The sequence below is a fragment of the Terrapene carolina genome, unplaced genomic scaffold (genome assembly GCF_002925995.2).
Source record: "Terrapene carolina triunguis isolate 2854851 unplaced genomic scaffold, T_m_triunguis-2.0 Scaffold190, whole genome shotgun sequence".
NCBI lineage: Eukaryota > Metazoa > Chordata > Testudines > Emydidae > Terrapene > Terrapene triunguis.
Genome location: NW_020664541.1, coordinates 2336599 through 2357458, shown reverse-complemented (window position 1 = coordinate 2357458; position 20860 = coordinate 2336599). Strand labels below are relative to the sequence as shown.

At 39.7% G+C, this 20860-nt stretch overlaps 1 protein-coding gene across 7 annotated transcripts in view; it reads left to right on the top strand.

The window, feature by feature from the left end:
* ERC1 (ELKS/RAB6-interacting/CAST family member 1) overlaps positions 1 to 20860 on the top strand; it is a 524735-nt gene that overhangs the window by 133033 nt on the left and 370842 nt on the right. For all 7 annotated transcript variants that reach the window (XM_024204585.2, XM_024204602.2, XM_024204575.2 and 4 more), the window contains 2 exons: positions 530 to 697; positions 15167 to 15334. In XM_024204585.2, the coding sequence (XP_024060353.1) occupies positions 530 to 697; positions 15167 to 15334 (336 nt within the window). The remainder of the gene's footprint in view (positions 1 to 529; positions 698 to 15166; positions 15335 to 20860) is intronic.

Here is a 20860-nt window from a genome sequence, read left to right as displayed (position 1 = left end):
GCTTCCCGCGAACATTTGATTCGCGGGAAGCAGGGGAGGGGGCGGGGACTTTGGGGAAGGGGCGGAGTTGGGGCGTGGGCGTGGGCGGGGCTGGGGGCGGGGCCGGGGCCCCGTGGAGTGTCCTCCTTTAGGAGGCTCCAAATATGGTAACCCTATTATAATGCACTGTTACTACCAGAGCAATGTACATATCCAGTACAGTTCTGTTGCATCGACATTAGAAGACTACCCCGGTAAACAGTTGATTTTGGTTTGTCCATTATAGGACGACTGAACATTGGTTTCACTCTGTTTAAATGCACACCTTTTACTAACTGAATGGGATTTACTTCCCTCCTTTTCCCCTGATGTTCTGTGGAGACCTTTCTGCTAGGCTTACAGACAGCTAAAGACTTGATCTTTAGAATATCATTCTCTTCATTGGTAGTTTTATGAATGTTCATTTTTTATTGCTGTGTTAAAAGTATAGATTGCTAACTATCGATCCTCTCTTCTTTTTCCTCTTCCCCATATTCGTTCCCTTCTTCAGATTGGTCAGGTGAAACAGGAGCTGTCACGCAAGGACACTGAGCTGCTGGCCTTGCAGACAAAACTGGAGACACTCACAAACCAGTTCTCTGACAGCAAGCAGCATATCGAGGTGCTGAAAGAATCCCTTACAGCTAAAGAACAGAGAGCTGCCATCCTGCAGACAGAGGTGAAATGGACACTTCTATATATGTGGACTATTTGGGTCTTTGGAAGTGGGGAGGAAATCCAGAGAGGGTTGTGTGTTTTCTTTCTTGATTGTTTACTGCCTCGGAACTGCAGGGTGTTAAAATCCTTCTTGCCTCTGGGACAGTTTTGCTGCATTCCAGTATGTCCCATATTAGTGGCTGTGTTTAATGTCGCTTGCTCTGAACAAATCATTTCACCTATTAGAAATTTGGGATTCTGTAGGGAAGGAATTCTACAAGAGTGTGTGCATGTGCATATATATACATGCTGCACTAATGTGCAATTAGCAGTCTGTTCTTAGATACAGCTATCTTGGAATCTGCCATGGCTGGGCTGAAGGAAAGGGGAGGGGGTTTGCAATGGCTGATCATATAGCTAAAAGGGATGATTTAAATATAAATATAAATATAAATATTTAGTTGGTGTTCGTCCTGCTTTGGACTAGATGACCACCTGAGGTCTCTTCCAACCCTAATCTTCTATGATTCTAAGGCGGAGGAACTGAGAGCATTCTGCTGGCTGCCTTTGTGGTTTCATTACCACCGTCAGCACGTAGCGGAACTCTTGCACATAAGCTTGTATTTACAGCTGAGACATGCATGCCATGCTTCAGAGAGTAAACCACACATTCTGAAAATATTTTTCTCTTAATTTAGGAACTTTTGGGATTGATGACAAATCTTCTTTAAACTCTTGTGTTATATTGGGAAAAAAAGTGTACATCTGCACTTCTAAGTTTAATGAACACTGGAATTAAACTGCTACTTCTGGAAATTCTTCAAGAACAGGCATAAATTGCTATGTGACTCTAGCACTGGGGTAGGCAACTTATGGCACGCGTGCCAAAGGTGGCATGCGAGCCGATTTTCAGTGGCACTCACACTGCCCGGGTCCTGGCCACCGGTCCGGAGAGCTCTGCATTTTAATTTAATTTTAAATGAAGCTTCTTAAACATTTTAAAACCTTATTTAATTTACATACAAGAATAGTTCAGTTATATATTATAGACTTATAGAGAGACCTTCTAAAAACGTTAAAATGTATTACTGGCACGCAAAACCTTAAATTAGAGTGAATAAATGAAGACTTGGCACCCCACTTCTGAAAGGTTGCCGACCCCTGCTCTAGCATTTCAGTTGAGTAACTTGGATAAATACAGTGATGGGAAAGATCCAAAAGAGGGCGCCATTGTATCAGAAAAGGTTTTTCTGACATGCATGACAGGCGCAAAATCAGTAATAGGCCAAGAGTGGCTTGTGTTCAAAGTCGGGGGAGGTGTGTGTGAAAGAGTTGTAGGATGATGATGATACAAACATTCTGTATCACAGACTATGAAATTAGTTGTGTTTTCTCCTCCCTCCACTCCTCTCCCCCCCCCCGGATTTGGGATGTTTTTATTAGCTGTATTTGGTAAATGTATGGCTATGATTGGAACATATAGAATAAAAGCTTTTTTTACAGTGGATATTTGTGGGTACTCTGTAATAGCTTTTGTGGGAGATTGAAGCTGCAGAATCACAACTTTCCTATATGTTAGGAACATGGTGGATTGATACAAATCAAATTGATGTAAATCACTAATTGGAATCATGATTTAAATGAGCAAGCAAGAAACCGTGATTTAAATAATTGATTTTAATCTTGCTTAACATTTGTACTTTTTAGTTGTCTCCGCCACCCCCCTCCCAAAAAAAAAAAATTAATTCTCATTGGTTGGTATAGCCATTAAAACATGCCAATATACAACTAAATATAGTCTTTACACTAAATTTGGTACTTTTTTTTGCTATCCAGGATGATACACTATATGTATACATATTTATTTAATCAATTATGTAACTCAACATAAAATTTTTTCAGATTCTTAATTTTTATATTTGTATTGTGTTAAGAAATGAGTCATTCAACATTTTCTATTTACTAGATGATAATTTTTTACTTGGGATTTCTGTCAGGCTGCGTTTGGATAGAAATTGGATCTCAGCTAAAAATGCACAAAGCTAGCATTTTCAATTTGTTTTAATTTAAATAAAACTACTTTAAATGTACCGAATGCATAAGGAAAACAAAACATGCTATAAAAACATGTTTGCATTAAAAAAACAACGGATATGTTAAACAAAGGAAGTGTTAACTATAGTTAGGGAATTGACTGCTGTGACTGGTAACCATGGGCCAGATTTTCGAAGATATTTAGTTGTCTAAAAATGCAGATAGATGCTTAGTGGGATTTTCAAAAGTGCTGAAGTAGGTTAGCTGTCTTACTCCCATTTGGGGATGCTGTATGAAAGCTTTTGTCTTTGCGGCTAGTTCAAACCCAGTTCAAGGTGTTCTTGAGTGAAAGTTGGTACAATCTCATAGCTGTTTAGCCTACATAAAGAGATTATGATGATTCTCAGGCTGTTTCCCAGTATCCGTGTAAGATGAACACGAAAGTGAAAATCAAAGAATTATCCATTAGTGTTTCTATAAACCCTCTTCTTCCATACTTCTAGGGACAGTTGTTCCCTTTCCAACAACCAAATTTGTCATTAATTTTCACATTTGTAGACATTCTTCAGTCTCGCCAAGGATTCAGTAGTCATGAACAGGTGATCACTCCAGCTGTCGAGACATGTTGGTAAAGTTTAGTGTTGGGGAAATTTCCACTGCTGCTACCTGAGATATACTTGTTCTCTAGATAAAAAGAGGACTTTAGTCTCATGACAATGAACCCAGCAACTTTCACTACCATTGAATTCACCAAAAGAGAAATTGGTAATGTGAGGAGAGTTAGTTACCAGGTCTGACACTCTTAAGTATTAAAAAATATCTAGGTCATTATCGGAACACGCTCTATTACTTTCCTGAAAGCTTGCTTACTTTATTGTGCATAAAATTATAGAGTAGAGCTAACGTAGGTTGATTAAAAATATTGACCTATGAGGGGTTTTCTGTCTTTAGAGTTACTGTCACATCCTCTTGAGTGGGCTTTAACAGAACCTTTTGTTGCCCTTAAAAGCCAATCATTTGGACAGCATTTTAGGAGTAGTTTTGGTTAACTTTGGCTGCTATTCTTTTGGTTTTAAGTAGTGAATGTCCAATGCAGATGATGGGTCAAAAGGAAATGAGAGAGAATTTCATGACCCTGTAGTAGCTGGGGAGTGAAATACTATTGGCCTCCAACTGGTAATGCTGCAGTGACCAATCAGGAAATATAACTTGGTAGCTGTAGGAAACTAGAAGGAACTGTGGAAGAAATAAAATGTTAGCAAGGCACTCTCTGCAACCGGTGATTCATTAAAACCAACTTTCATAGGGGGAAGTACTTTAAAGGTACTTTTTTAGATGAACATTTTTGGGGATATGGCTTTCTCCTGGAGCCTCTGCCTTTTATTCTTCCATAAAAACAGACTGCAGAGATGACGCAGGGTGCAGGCTTGATAGCCCAGAGATTAAACTTGGCACCTGCCATATTGGAACTAAGAGTTACAGTGTCCTATTTTGGAGTTGTTTACCTTGAGGGCAAGTGGGTGGAGAGGCTACCGTGGTTAACTTCTCAGTTTGTAAATGAGCCTTTATAAATAGTTCTATGAATTTACAATATCTTTGTAAATAAAGAAAAAAAATCAATATTTACTTTGGAGTTAAAAGGCTCCATCAATATAAGGTTTTTATTATATCCTACTGAGCCCTTTTGTTTGGAACAGTGCTGGGAGGTATTCAACTTCAAAGGGAAGTTAATTCAATCTGTTGAAATATTGTGCATTATTTGTATATTCTATCTAAGTTGGTATGATTCGGTGACCTGAACCTATTCCATAGGGCAAGTGAGGAGATTCATATTCAGCAAAGAAACTAATACATCCCCTAAGAAGTGTATTGTTTACACTGAATGTGTTAAATGAAAAATCTTTAAAGTCTTGTCCATGTTGGGGCTTGGAATAGTATTTTGAAACTGTTAATACACTGTTACACCAAAACACAGTTTCTGTGCATATTGGAATCTGTTTCAAACTATGATGGGGGAGGTTTACGAGCCCTAGGTGGTAATCTGTATATAGGTTGCGAAAAATTAGTTTATCTGTACCTATCAGTAAATGTCAATTTCTTTGTACACATGCACACAGATGAAAAAATATTTCAGTCAATAACAGGGTGGATTTAAATCACTAGTCAGGAAGACTCAGATTTCTACATAAAAGTGCATTATTGTTGGTTGTTATAATCTTAATAAATATTCTTCACAACTCAGAGATAGATGTAGGTTTCATTTTTAGAAGATACACACTATACATTTTTTAAATGATTTATTTTGAAAACTTTTCAGATTAGTTTTACAGCTATATCAGAAAATGAATGATTGTTTGGTTATGTCATTTACCAAAAGTAATTGAAGCAGATAGTTCACCTCCCAATGACTTCATAAATATCTCCAATTCAACGGTTAATCATTAATATTTGGAGGATTTTCTTGCCATGCTGTATTAGGAGGAGAACATCACCAGACAGACATTTAAATTGTTTTAGTTAACTAAAACAACAACAGTATGTATTCTGGATTTTTTTCTTCAACAGCAAAACACATTTTAACAAAACAAGCATATGGATTTTTGAATTTAGTTAAACATTCAAGTTTTTTAAAAATCAGGTTTGTTTTTGTTAAAATTGTTTTTAACTAAAATAGTTAAATGAAATATTAAAAAAAAAAACCACAAAAATTAAATCGACTGTCAGCCAGGTCAACAAGAGAAACTTAAAATATTGGCTTCTGCAGATAACTCAGTCGTCTTCACCTTCATTTTCCTGTTCATAATCTGGAAAAGAAAAACAAGCTTTCCTGCTTTTTCAGGTCCCAAACAATTTCTCTATTTAAAATGAATTAGTCCAAAGGAAGAAAATATTCTTTCTACATCGGCAGAAGAAGCTACTGCTGTTAAAAGTGAGATTATCACATCAACAGTCTTTGAATACAAGTGCTTAAGTGACTTCCACCAGTTCACTGGTGTGACTTTCTTTAAAACGTCATCAGCAGACATCTATTTCTTGAATGGTTCACCCTTAGCTCTGAAGTTTATTATAGTTGGCATTATGGAGGGATGATTGCTGGATGTCCATGTCATAGCCAATTCCTCTTCTTCAGCAGTTAAGGTTTGACCCTGGTACCGAGAATTGAGAATATTTGCAAGAAAGTGAGCTGGAGATAGTGCTTGTCCCATTTGTTTTTTTTAATGCTTGTAATTTAACTCTGTCATTGCATATTTCTCTTTTTAAGATCTCACTCAGTTCAACATTTCTCTTAAGCCCAATGTTGAGAACTTTGGCTGTGACAGTGCCAACTATGTTTTTCACGATTTTGTTCACAAACTGTCATCAGATTAGGCCAGTTCTTGATATAGTGCTCAGAACAGTCCACTACTGAGTTCCATCGCACATCTTGTGTCAGAGCAGCTGCTGCAAAGTGGTTGTTATGGAAGTATTTTACAATTTCAACAACATTGGCCTTTATTTCTGGAACACTGAAGTCTTTGGCTAGGCGGTGCATCAAATGAGCACTGCAACCTTATGTTATTAGCTTGGAACTCTCTTCGCTCTCTTCTAAATTCCTTCTCATCCTGGATACTTTTGCAGCATTGTCTATGACCAAACTGCGTACTAGACATTTGAATTTTTTTTCACAGTTTGTTATAGCTTTTACTGCTACTTCTTGTAAGTATTCTGCTGTGTGTGCATTTCCTGATGTATCAATTGTTTCTGTAAGGAAGACATTCCCTTCTTCTGTTGTCACACAAGCATATACAACAGGATCATTGTGGACATTGCTCCACCCATCAAGACTCAGATTAACAATTTCACCCTCTAGACCTTTTGCACACTGCTCAATTTCTCTTTCATACACTTTATTCAGCAATTTGCCTGCGACATCTGCTCTGTTGGGTGGACTGTATCCTGGTCTTAATGACTGAACCATGTTAATGAAGTGTGGGTTCTCAATCATACGGAAAGGAGAGTTTGTTGCATAAACAAACCGGACAATTTTTTCATCAATTATCTCTTTTTGAAATCTGCTGGTTCTTATCACAAACTTATCTATGGTTGTTTCTGGATGATGGTGATTTTTTTTTTTCTTTTTGCTACAGGTGAGCTTTTGTACAAGGTTAGCTCTTACTGAACAAAATAAGTCAATGCAGTTATTTAATTATTATTACCATACTGCTCATAAGTATTACTCATTGCATTCACTGACGCTCAGTACTACTTTAAAGGTGAAATTGTAAAAGAAAGATCTGCCTATTTCAGCTATTTATTTTTTATCACAACTGCATCTAAAATGATAACACCAGAGAGTAACAACTATATTTTTTGCTCAAACGTAAGAATTCAAAAATAGTCCAGTAGGAAGACAGGCAGTCCTTAAGAAAGAAGTATGAAATAAAAAAGTTTACCAACCTGAAGATCCTGCATGTTCAGACATGTTCCTTTCATCATCTTCAACGCAGCTACCTCCTGAGAAAGAACACTTCTCATGATGTTGTTTCATTCGGGAAGCCAGGCCTTTGCATTTCTTTGTTGCACTGTTTGCATTTTGCACGCATGCCTGTCTTACCCACAGGTAGAGGAACTTAATTAAAATACTCCCAAACTAGGTCTCTCTTATGGCCTGCTGTCATTATAGGATTTCCCTTCTAATGAGAGAATGGTATGGTAGATCTCAAATCTATGAAGGCTATACTCAGAAAGACCTCAAGACTTCTGGAATATGCTGCTCAAACAGTTTCACTTTTGTTTCTACTGCCTGTCCCTCCCTTCTCACATTTATCTCCAGATTTCTTCTCCTTGTACCGATCTATTCCACCCCCAACAATCTTCTATTCATTGAACTTTTTGAAACTTTGCACTTTTAGAGAGAGGTAAGGGATTGACTCTGTGTACACAAATTTTCAGAGGGACAATAGGGTTGAGATCTGTTATTTATCACCTCCATATATTATTTATTTATTTAAAAACATTTTTGCTGTTAACGAGCAAAAATGATTTATTTGAAAGATGCTAAAACAGAGTAACCAGACATTGCTTTGATAACAATTTTCAAATAGTTTCATTTAGCAGTTTCATGCTTCAGCGGGCCTTTTCTACGGCAGAATAGAAGTAGTGTGTTTGACTCTAGAAGCAAAATACAGCTTGCTTTTCCCCTCCACACAACCCTCAATCATCTTCGAACTCTGACTGCTGGCATAGACAAGACCAAATTGTGTTCAACACGTAATGAAAAATGAATAGTTAGCCTTTGTTAGAACCAGTTAGGGTGCATCTACATGAACAAAAGCTGGACACTTACTTCAGCACTTTAATAGCTCCACTGGTGGCAGCAAATTCTAGTGAAGCAGGACTAGACATTACAATGGTAAGTGTTGGTGCCTTGTGTACACTAGAACTTTTTTCATTACCACCAGTGGAGCTGTACCAGTGAAGAAGATAATTCAGAATTTTGCTATTGTAGATAAGCCACAGGGCTTGGTTAGAGATGGTTAAGAGCTGTTCACACTTTCTGCATTGAGTGTTGATCAGGATTTGGCCCTATCTGCACAAGTGACTAACCTATATTCAACCCTGGTTTGGGGAGGTGAGGGTGGATAGGGGAGAGTCATTTAATATCACATGTCAAATGTGGCTTAATTTCTAGTGTAGACCTTGTACACTGTTTCTTAAATATGATTACAAAGTACCAGTTTTACAAAGAGATACTGATCATTACTATAAAACAAAGATAACATTGCATAAAATTTTCAATAGCGCTTAAATATTTAGGAGCCTAAGTCCCATTAACCTTCAATGACACTTAAGCTTTGTCTACACTGGCACTTTCGTTATTAAAACTTTTGTCGCTCAGGGATGAAAAAAACCACACCTCCTCCGACAGACAAAAATGTTAACGATGAAAAGCACCGATGCAGACAGTGCTTTGTCATTGGGAGCCGTGTTCCTGCTGCTGTAGCTACTGCCCCTCGTTGGAGGTGATTTTATTTTGTCGCTGGGATGCAATGAGCGGCTACACTGCTTACCTTACAACGGTGTGGCCACAGCGGCACAGCCATGCTGTTGTAAGGTGTGCAGTGTAGACATAGCCTTAGACCAGGGGTAGGCAACCTATGGCACGCGTGTCGAAGGCGGCACACAAGCTGATTTTCAGTGGCACTCACACAGCCTGGGTCCTGGCCACCAGTCCGGGGGGCCTCTGCATTTTAATTTAATTTAATTTTAAATGAAGCTTCTTAAACATTTTAAAAACCTTATTTACTTTACATACAACAATAGTTTAGTTATATATTATAGACTTAAAGAAAGAGACCTTCTAAAAACGTTAAAAAGTATTATTGGCACACGAAACCTTAAATTAGAGTGAATAAATGAAGACTCGGCACACCACTTTTGAAAGGTTGCCGACCCCTGCCTTAGACTCTGAAGTGCCTATGTCACTTTTGAAAATGTAACTTATGTTCTTTAGTTACTTTAGGTGCATTTGAAAACTTTATCAGTTTTCCCCAAATTTATAACTAGGTAATAGTCTCATGATCAAGCTTTTAACCTACCTACAGATTCTCAGAAAAAATAGTTTACCAAAACTTCCCCCCCGCCACATTCATATAAATGTTCTGTCATCTCTTGTATTTTTTCCATTTATATTCTTTCCCAGCAGAAGACACTGTAAGCACAGGTGTACAAGCATCGGTGGAGCTATGGGTATTCTAGTTCCAGCTTCTTATAGAAGAAATTTCAGAATCTGTGTTCTTTCTTGTTTTGTATATGACTATCCATACTAGGTAGTGAGTTAGACAGCACTGCATCCTGCCACTGTGTAAAATTTCCCCAAAACACAGGTGTTTGTATTGAACAAAACAAACAAACTAACTTATAACAAGATAGGCATCAGTCTTCAACAGATTAATTGTGTGTGCGCAAATGTCTGGGGAAAGTTGGTAATACCCTGTTGAAGAGAGGATTTTGGAGTCTGTTGTATCGGCTATGCGCGTTTCTAGGAAAGAGACTAAGTGAAGTTTGAAGGTGCATACTGGCAACTGACCTATCTGAGATACTCTTGTGCCCTTGGAAGTTAGATGATTAATGCAGAAAGGTTGGAAAGCACATAATTATATAAGGGCCAGAAACTACCCTATCTCTCCATTAGTATTTTGCATGCCATACCATTAGTGCAGCGGTCCCCAAACTTTTGAGGGTTGTGCCCCCCACTTACCTCATCTGCACCTTCCTCGCACTGCCCCCTCCCCCCCCCCAAAGCTGGGGCCAGGAGTGGTACTGCAGCTCCGGAGGGGAGGGATGTGGACAGGAGTAAGGGGGCCAAGGCTGGGGCCGCAGCTTGGGGTGGTTCTGTGGCCAGGAATGGGGCCGTGGCCAGGGGCCATGGCTAGGGGCAGGGGCAGGGGCAGAGCCGCAGCTAGGCTGCAGTGGGGGCTGGCAGCCGGGCCTGCGGCCAAGTGTGGCTCTGCTCCCGGCCTTGCCCCCAGCCTTGTCTCTGGGCTGGGAACAGGGCCAGCGGCCAAGGCTGCGGGTTGGGAACAGGGCCAGCGGCCGAGGCTGGGGGCTGGCGCGGGGCTGGGAGTGGAGCCACTTTGAGGTTGGGGACTGGGCCAGGGATGTGGCTGGGGGAGGGACCGGAGCAGAGCTGGGGGTGAGGAGGGTCTGGGTGACCCTCTCTGCCCCAGTGGGGGCTGGCCTGTGCCCTGCCACGTGCCCCCCGCCCCCCCCCGAGTGGTCCTCTACGTCCCTCTAGAGGGGCACGCCCCACGCTTGAAGGACCACTGCACTAGTATATAATTAAAGACATGACTGTCTTTTATATGCAAATAGGCAGGTTACCCTTAGGTTAAGCTAATACTGCATAAGGTGCAGAAATCAGGCTAGGGATGGCAAAACCCCAGTGGCTGCCTTCACAGCCATTTCTGTGTGTGCAGAAGAAGCCTTGCACTGACTTTGTTGAAGTTGGCATCACCTGGCTGCCACAGACCTCAATTCTTGGCAGTCTGGGTGGATGCCATCCATAAACTGAGCTGATGTGAATAAACAAGTGGATCATTCTGCCAAGAACAGTGGTAGGGTGATAACTGTGTGTCTTGCCAGCCTTTGAGGATTTTTCCTGAAAGTGTTTTCTGTGGTTCTCTAAGGCAGGGACCTCACACAAAATAAACCAAGGAGTTCAGTTTACTCCAAACCATAAGCCAATATAGAGTTCAAAGAGGTCAGTCAATCAGAAGATGGAAGGTCTTCAGTGGATTTGTGTAAGTAAAGGTTCCTCCTCAGAAGTGAAGTACTAAGTGGGGTGTCTCATTTGCTATTTAACAACCATTTGGGGGTATGTGGCATTGCTTGTGAGGGAAATTTTTAGTTTTTCCTCAAGAATGAATGAAGGCTGTTAACCTGAGGATTAGAAGATTTTGAAACAACGTATTTGATGTTTATGCAGGCTGAACACTAGGAGCTAGTGAAAGTAGCAAAAACTGTGGCTTGTGAGATTCAAAAACACTCTTCAGCCACTTGGATACCCCTGTTAAATTTTTTCTTACAAAAATAACTACTTTATCTATGGTATTTATATGGTACACATCACACTGGTATTCATTCACAGTATATTTTGTCGTCTCCTCTCCCTCCCCCCCCCCCCCCCCATAGTCTTACATAATGGATAAGAAATTAGGAATGTGATTTTAATGATGTGGAAGTGAGCAGGAAGACTCCAGGAGTACAGGCAGCCGGGACTGCACTGCTGACTTGAAGACCTGGGCTGCTTTTTCCCCACAGGGGAGGGCTCAGTGTTCCATATAATAGAGATCAGACAAAACAGTGAAGGGTTTTCTTTGAGAGTTATACTATAGATGCTGTGGCTTTGATGAGTGTTCCCAGTTAGGAGAAAGAAATTAAGGAAATTGGACTGACATACACAAAGTCTAAAGCATCTAACTTTCTGTTTGTTTAATTTCTTTCCCCATTTGGAGTTTGTCCACGTTTTCTTTTTACTTCATGTCTCTGTCAGCCTGAGCTGTGCAGAAGGGGCAAGGGATTCAATAAGCACCCTACTTACTCACCGTGACTGATGCCCTGTAATGGATTCAGCTAATGGGAACCAAATCTGATACTGTCAAATAGGATTAGCAGCCAAGCTGGCTGGTTTGAACTCTGCCTGAATGCCAAGCGAATAAGGGTCAGTGGGTTTCTTTTGGTATCTTGAGCAGCCTGGTGTTGTCAGATTTCATATTCCACAATGGTCTTTGAGAGTGTTCTTTGCTCTATGGTGGCCTTTTTCTTCAGATTGAATTTATATTCAAAAGTCTGATTCCTTCTCCTGCCCTTTTTTTGTTTGTTTGCCTTGTATGCTCTGTCTAGTTTAATAGGTGGAGAAGAGAAATAGAGGGAAAAACAGAGGCTTGTCAGTTTACAACTCTTTGTGGAGGCCATGGAAGTTCCCTAACTTATTTTTCCTTTGGGTGACACCATGGGAGGTCAAAGTATGCTTTTATGGCCAAATTATGGCCCACAAAGTTCTGGAGTGTGGTCCTTTCCCCCCTTCATCTTCAGCATAAAGATATGTCCTGCAGAAAGATCCTCTTGTATTAAGGTGCTACATGGTATTGAGGTTCAAAGGACTTGCTGCCCATCTTTGACACTTCAGCTGCTGTTTAAACCAGAAACACTTTTGGAAATCTTCAGGTAACCATAAGATTGTTTCCCCTCTTTTCACATATTGATGTGCAGTAGTCAGAGATCCATGTTTATATTACCTCCAGGCTCAACTAATACAGTGTAGTGTAACTGCAGATGATTGAACATGCAGCAACCCACTTAGTACTATTACTTAGCATTTGTATCTCTGTATTTTTGAAATGGGGGAAATTTTTCTTAAAATTGTGAGAACCTCCACTACTGAGAAGAAAACATAATAATGGCATCTACATGGTGGTAAAATTCTGAAATATTAATATAAAATTATGATGTCAGATGAATGTCTGGTAAATGTAGAAGGGATATGTCTAAAAAAGATGTGGTAAAAGAGAAATGTAGATATTACTTATTACACAGTCAACCTGTGGATTTACTGAAGAGTCACATACCGAAGATTGTGTCAAATCTCATATTATAGGGCAAAATGATCCCCATGTACAGTATTGCATTGCACAATGGTATATCTCATTGGAGGGATAAAATTGTTGCTGCTGTTCTGAAGTATTTGGTAATGGCCACCATCAGTGACCAGTGAAAAACAAATGTCCTGATCTACAATGGAAAATTCTGTCTTCTGCAGTTCTCATTTATTTATTTTTTAACTTTTTGGTTTTGTAAGAACTGGGTTTTTTAATTTCTTTTTAGGCAAGCAGTAGATATTCTGGTATATTCAAATTTTCTAGAACTTCAGAAATTTAAATTTTCAGTTATTTATTTTTCCCTACCTTGAACAAAATATTGCTTAAGCTACGGTTTTATGACCTACAGAGAGAGAGAGAGAGATCAGATATTTTCAGTGAATATCTCAGGACATACATATAAAAGCCAATAACCACATGCCATGTGGGGTTAAAATCTGTGGTTATGTTTTTATGTTAAATATTAAGGCTGTCGATTAATCGCAGTTAACTCATGCAGTTAACTCAAAAAAATTAATCGTGATTCATCACACTTTTAAACAATAGAATATCAATTGAAATTTATTAAATATTTTTGATGTTTTTCTACATTTGCAAATATATTGATTTCTATTACTACACAGAATACAAAGTGTACACTGCTCACTTTATATTATTTTTTATTACAAATATTTGCACTGTAAAAACGATAAAAGAAATAGTATTTTTCAGTTCACCTCATACAAGTACTGTAGTGCAATCTCTTTATCGTGGAAGTGTAACTTACAAATGTAGATTTTTTTTTGTTACATACTGCATTCAAAAACAAAACAATGTAAAACTTTAGCGCCTACAAACCCGCTCAGTCCTACTTCTTGTTCAGCCAATCACTAAGACAAACAAGTTTGTTTACATTTATGAGAGATAATGCTGCCTGCTTCTTATTTACAATGTCATCTGAAAGCGAGAACAGGTGTTCGCATGGGACTTTTGTAACTAGCATTGCAAGGTATTTATGTGCCAGATATGCTAAGCATTCGTATGCCCCTTCATGCTTCAGCCACCATTCCAGAGCACATGCTTCCATGCTGATGATGCTCATTAAAAAAAAAAAAGTGTTAATTAAATTAGTGACTGAACTCCTTGGGGGGAGAACAGTATGTGTCCTGTTCTGTTTTACCCACATTCTACCATATATTTCATGTTATAGCAGTCTCAGATGATGACCCAGCACATGTTTGTTTAAGAACATTTTCACGACAGATTTGACAAAACACAAAGAAGGTACCAAAGAGAGATTTCTAAAGATAGCTACAGCACTCGACACAAGGTTTAAGAATCTGAAGTGCTGTCCAAAATCTGAGAGAGGGGAGGTGTGGAGCATGCTTTCAGAAGTCTTAAAAGGGCAACACTCTGATGCGGAAACTACAGAACCCGAACCACCAAAAAAAGAAAATCAACCTTCTGCTGGTGGCATCTGACTCAGATGATCAAAATGAACATGCGTCGTCGGTCCGCTCTGCTTTTGATCGTTATTGAGAAGAACCCATCATCAGCATGGATGCATGTCCTCTGGAATGGTGGTTGAAGCATGAAGGGACATATGAATCTTTAGTGCATCTGGCACGTAACTATCTACAATGCCGGCTACAACAGTGCCGTGCAAACGTCTGTTCTCACTTTCAGGTGGCATTCTAAACAAGAAGCAGGCAGCATTATCTCCCGTAAATGTAAACAAACTTGTTTGTCTTAGCAATTGGCTGAACAAGAAGTAGGACTGAGTGGGCTTGTAGGTTCTAAAGTTTTACATTGTTTTATTTTTGAATGCAGTTATTGTTTTGTATATAATTCTACATTTGTATGTTCAACTTTCATGATAGATTGCACTACAGTACTTGTAATAGGTGAATTGAAAAATAACATTTATTTTTTACAGTGCAAATATTTGTAATCAGAAATAAATATAAAGTGAGCACTGTACACTTTGTATTCTGTTGTAATTGAAATCAATATATTTGAAAATGTAGAAAACACCCACAAATATTTAAATAAATGGTATCCTATTATTGTTTAACAGTGCAATTAATGACAGCCCTATTAAATATTGATGTTTATATAGGCATCAGGTCTCCAAGTAATCTTGGTTTGATAAATCATTCTTGAATAGTAACCGTCTTTGCTGAGGCTGTTGGATTTCACAGTCTTAATGGGAGATTAGTTACCAGAATCTGTCTGGGGTTTGCCACCACTCATTTTATTGTGGAAGTGGTGTATGCCTTGTCTAATAACTCTTTCCTTTCCTATCTAACCAAGTCTTGTTTCTGCATGTGTAAACTCAGGTGGATGCACTACGATTACGTCTGGAGGAAAAAGAGACCATGCTGAATAAGAAGACAAAGCAGATCCAGGAGATAGCCGAGGAGAAAGGGACTCAAGCAGGAGAAATACATGACCTCAAGGACATGCTGGATGTAAAAGAACGCAAGGTCAACGTTCTTCAGAAGAAGGTAAGTTCGCAGATGTACAAGGTTCTTGTGTCCTCTGATATATCCTCAGTCCTGATAAAAAATATCCAAGGTTGCCAAAACATCCCTTTGTTCCTTTGTTTACATTTTTGAGGTTAGTGGGTGAATTTGTTGATTGTAATGGGAAGGTTAAGCTCACGTTTATAATGAACAGTCAAAGTTTTGAAGGGAAATTAAAAAACAACCCAAAAGCAAAACAGAGAAAACACCAGTGTTAACCTTTCAGTGATCCTATATGTTGCTTCTGCTTCTACCTTACTGTTTGTAATGACTGAAGTATTTGTGTGGTGGACATGTCGCCTGAAAACTCATCCTTTCCAACCCATTGTCTTAATGGCGGTGGGGAGGGCGGAGGCTGTAGTTACTTTGGTAGTTCAAGAAATTGATTATGTGCCAGCCCAGCCAGTTTCTCTCACCTGGCCAACAGATTTTTATTTGCTTAAGCTATGAACCTTGAGGGCTCAAGACAATATTGAGTTCAGTAAGAGTTAACCTTGTACAAAAGGGGAAATTCAGGTGGAGTTTAAGCAATTTGACCAAGGTCACATAGTAAATCAGTACTATTTATTAATAGACTCCAGGAATCCTATCTCCCAGTCCCCTGTTCTAACATTTAGGCCACATACCTTTTACTATGGACTTGGCTTTTTACTAAAGACTTATTACTTTTTAGGGATGTAAACAAGTCTGATTTCAGTGGAGTTATACCAGGCATGGCTTTGACCCATGTGTTTAAATGAGCCCTAGTGCATCATACTCAATACTGGTTGAGCTCCCTGTCGTACTTTTTGACCGAGAAGCTTGGATATATAATAATTGTTCAAAATGTTGCTAGACCATATATAGAGGTTGTGATAAATGAAAGGGGTGGGGGGGGAGCTCCCTTTTATCGACACCCAGCCAGCCAGTTAGCTATAAAATCCCTGTTAGTAGCTGTTCTCTACTTGCTTTACCTGTAAAGTGTTAAAAAGTCCACAGGTAAAAGGAAGGGAGTGAGCACCTGACCAAGAGAGCCAATGGGAAGGCTAGAACTTTTTAAAATTGGGAAAAAACTTGCCCTTTGTCTGTCTGTCTGCTCTCCTGGAGAGCAGAGACAGGGCTGGAACTATGCATAAAAAGCTTTGGGCCAGGTATGAAAATCATCCGATGATACCTAGAAACTACTTATTTAAAACCCCAGATATGTAAGTAGATCAGGAAATGTCTAGGAAGACGGGATTAGGTTTATCTTTTATTTATTTATGGCTTGTGGACTCCTCTGTGCTAACCCCATGTGCTTTTGTTTTGCTTGTAACCTTTTAAACTGGACCTCAAGAAGCTATCTTGATGCTTAATCCTTGTAATGGTTTTTTTAAAACCTAGCAAAAAGCCTAAGTTCCAGATGTATTTTCCTTCTTTTTGTTTTTAATTTTTTTTACCTTTTTTAAGAACAGGATTGGATTTGTGTGTTCCTAAGAGGTTTGTGCACATGTTGTTTAATTAGATGGTGGCAACAGCTGATTTCATTTGTTTTCTTTCTCAGCTCTTCCCCGGAGCGGGGGTGAAAGGGCTTGAGGGTACCCCAGAGCAAGGAATTCCCAAGTGCGCCTCTTTTCAAAGGGGTTTTTGCACTTAGGTGGTGGCAGCATCTACCCATCCAAGGTCAGAGAAAAGCTGTAACCTTGGGAGTTTAATACAAGCCTGGAGTGGCCAGTATAAATTTTTAAAATCCTTGCGGACCCCCACCTTCTGCACTTGAAGTGCCAGAGTGGGGAATCACCTTGACAGAGGTTTATCAGGATTGCTTCAATCTTTAAGTTAATGGACTTGGTCCTCTAACGTGAATATCCTTATTTCCTGTACTATTTATAACATGTGGCAGATTTTTTAGCATTTCTTCTGAAGTTGAAATCCATTTTCTGTCTTCATTTATACAAGTCAGAATTCTGATTTTCCCAAGGATTGTTTGTCAGATCTTTTAATGAAAATTTGAATTGTCAGTTACAGAAAATGTGTACAGACTTTAATCTTTTTTGTTTCTATCTGCAGTCTGTTCATTTTTTTTTTTTTTTTTTTTTTTTTTGCTGGCTTGATCTAGCCTCCCACCCCCACCCCCTCACTAGCATTTACAACTGGCAATCCTGACACAGTAGGATTTAATCTTTATCTTCTAGTTGGATACACAGTGAATCAAAGGCCTTATGACTCTTGTCTAGTTTTAAACATCTCCTGAAACAATGGCTGTTGCCAGTAAAGCTGTTAATATTTCATGTTTTCTTGGCTGGTGTGATGCTGGAATCTTGTTTTAGCTCTACCCATGTTATCTCAATATGGAACACAATAAGGTCCTCTGAAGGGAAACTGGCAGAAGAAAAAGTTTTCCCATTGTGCAGTGCTTCTAGATTTGCTTCTGTGGATATTAGGTGTCAGCAGCAGCATCTGTCCACTTCTGGTGGCAGTGAAGTGGAATTGATGACATGTTGGATGAACTTGGTTGAACTAGGTGTCGTACAAGCATGTATTGTTTGTTCAACTTTTATTAAATGCTTCTCCCTCCCAGCCATTCCATTCCCCCCACACACACACCCCTACCTACCTCTCCCCCTGGAGATCAGAACAGGACCAAATGCTTGTTTTGGAGCGGGGACTTGCATTAGCATCAGAAGTAGAGGAACAAAATCTTGGAAATATGGACATTTTCATTACAGAGAACTTCTTAGCTTGCACAGAAAAAACGATGACTGGGCAATATTTAAATTTGGAAATAATACCTGGAAACTAAGGGTCTTAAAATTGAAAGAATCTGATTATTATTATAAGTAGTAGCAGTAACAATACTGTAGCACCAAGGAGACCTGGTTATGGACCAGGATCCTATTGTGCTAGGCACTGTTTATGTAAAAAATCCTTTAAGCAAAGTGACATGCTGTCTGTTAAAATTAAGAAATACCATCTCTAGCAGTAAAGTTGTCATAGCCAAGATGTTTTGGGGTAAATTATGCTCTTAAAGTATGATACTGTCAAGCATCTGTGGGCCAAAATTTGATCTGTTTTAAAACTGTTGAACAAAATCCTGTGATTCTAAATAATTATTCTAGGTATTTGATCTTTTGCTCAGAAAACTAAAGAAATAGTTGTTTGGGGGATTCATAAAAATCTTTACTGTACTCTACCTACTCTCTTTGCAGCAGAAGCTATCTAAAGCACTCCTTCTGAAGTTGTTGGATTCATGCCTGGACTGGTTGGCATAGTCAAATGTGTGGTGTGTTCTGTGCACTGCTAAGAGCACGGTTGAGGCTGGTATATAAAAGAGGTAAACAAGAAACTATACCTTCCAGTAATTCGAAAGAGGGATAGTGATGTTTACTAACTGGCTAATGATAAAATCAAAAAGAGAAGATTAATTTTAATTCAGCACTTTTAAGAGAGCTATAAATAATGCAGAATTTAAATAAATGAAAAAGTCCATTGGCATCACCACTTCCGTTAAGTTGATACGCAACAAAATGTGATGTCTTGGATCTTATTAGGCAAACCTCATCTAGCTCACATTTCAAGTACTAGAATTGCTCCACTTTGGAGTTCTTACAATTACGATATTTTTAAGACAGCACATTTATTTAATGCAATGTGAGGAGATCATATAAAATGTAAGGAATATGGAGCCTGGGAAAGTGATGCACAGCTCTCTCTCCCTCTGTCTCACTGGCAGAAAATTAGTTTAACCGAACAGTCAGTACCTTTGGAGGAGCCTTGTGTTTTCCTTTTCAATGAAAATAAATCTAGCAGAAAAGCTTATACATTATGTTGGTTAGGGTCCATAGAAGGAGAGAACGATGTGGAGAGGACGGGCAGGGTATCACTAGCATTCACTCATCGTTCATTATCATCCTCCTTGCTACATAGGTCTTGGAAGGTAGTTGGGATCGGGAGGGAATAGAAAATTTTCAATACCAGATAATCAAAGCAGTTTGAAAGAACCACCTCTGAGACTACAGACACGTGGCTATTACTGTGAGACAGTAAAGTATAGTAACATGGCAAACCTGTGCTTTTGAGTGAAGGTTGTGTTTTGTGTCTTAGGGAGTTTATACCACGCTCTGCAGCAGTTTGTTGTGCAAAGTAGCTACCACATGACAAAATGTAAGTGCCTTTTCTGAACATGGCAGTTTTTTGAGGCAACTCCCCAGAGAGAATCTGATATTAATGGACCAACAATTAATGGACCACAGTTTATGAACCAGAGGCCTAAACATTTATCAACTGGATGCTAAAACTGAAGGTGTATAAAAAACTTCCCCCAAAGCCAGCTGTATTATATTTATCTAAGTCTATTAAGAATAAGTATTAAGGATAATAATAGTTTTAGAATCATCGAATCTTAGAATATCAGGGATGGAAGGGACCTCAGGAGGTCATCTAGTCCCAACCCCCTGCTCAAAGCAGGACCAATCCCCAACTAAATCATCCCAGCCAGGGCTTCGTCAAGCCTGACCTTAAAAACCTCTAAGGAAAGAGATTCCATCACCTCCCTAGGTAACCCATTCCAATGTTTCACCACCCTCCTAGTGAAAAAGTTTTTCCTAATATCCAACCTAAACCGCCCCCACTGCAACTTCAGACCATTAGTCCTTGTTCTGTCATCTGCCACCACTGAGAACAGTCTAGATCCTCTTTGGAACCCCCTTTCAGGTAGTTGAAAGCAGCTATCAAATCTCCCCTCATTTTTCTCTTCTGCGGACTAAACAATCCCAGTTCCCTCAGCCTCTCCTCATAAGTCATGTGCTCCAGCCCCCTAATCATTTTTGTTGCCCTCCGTTGGACTCTTTCCAATTTTTCCACATCCTCCTTGTAGTGTGGGGCCCAAAACTGGATACAGTATTCCAGATGAGGCCTCACCAATGTTGAATAGAGGGGAATGATCACGTCCCTTGATCTGCTGGCAATGCCCCTACTTATACAGCCCAAAATGCCATTAGCCTTCTTGGCAACAAGGGCACACTGTGGACTCATATCCAGATTCTCGTCCACTGTAACCCCTAGGTCCTTTTCTGCGGAACTGCTGACTAGCCATTTGGTCCCTAGTCTGTAGCAGTGAATGGGATTCTTCCGTCCTAAATGCAGGACTCTGTACTTGTCCTTGTTGAACCTCATCAGGTTGGTTTTGGCCCAATCCTCTAATTTGTCTAGGTTCCTCTGTATCCTATCCCTATCCTCCAGCGTATCTACCACTCCTCCCAGTTTAGTGTCATCTGCAAACTTGCTGAGAGTGCAGTCCACGCCATCCTCCAGATCATTAATGAAGATATTGAGCAAAACCGACCCTTGGGGCACTCCGCTTGATACCGGCTGCCAGAAGGAACTGAGAGGGTGTGGGGCTGGCGATGCCCCTTATACCGGTGCATAAATGTGGGGCTCCAGGGAGAGCTAGAGCTGGCCCTTCAGAAAGTGAACTTGAGGGGGAAAATCTCCGGCAACTTTGCACATGGGCGCACACACACCTTAGCATAGAATGGACATGAGCAACAC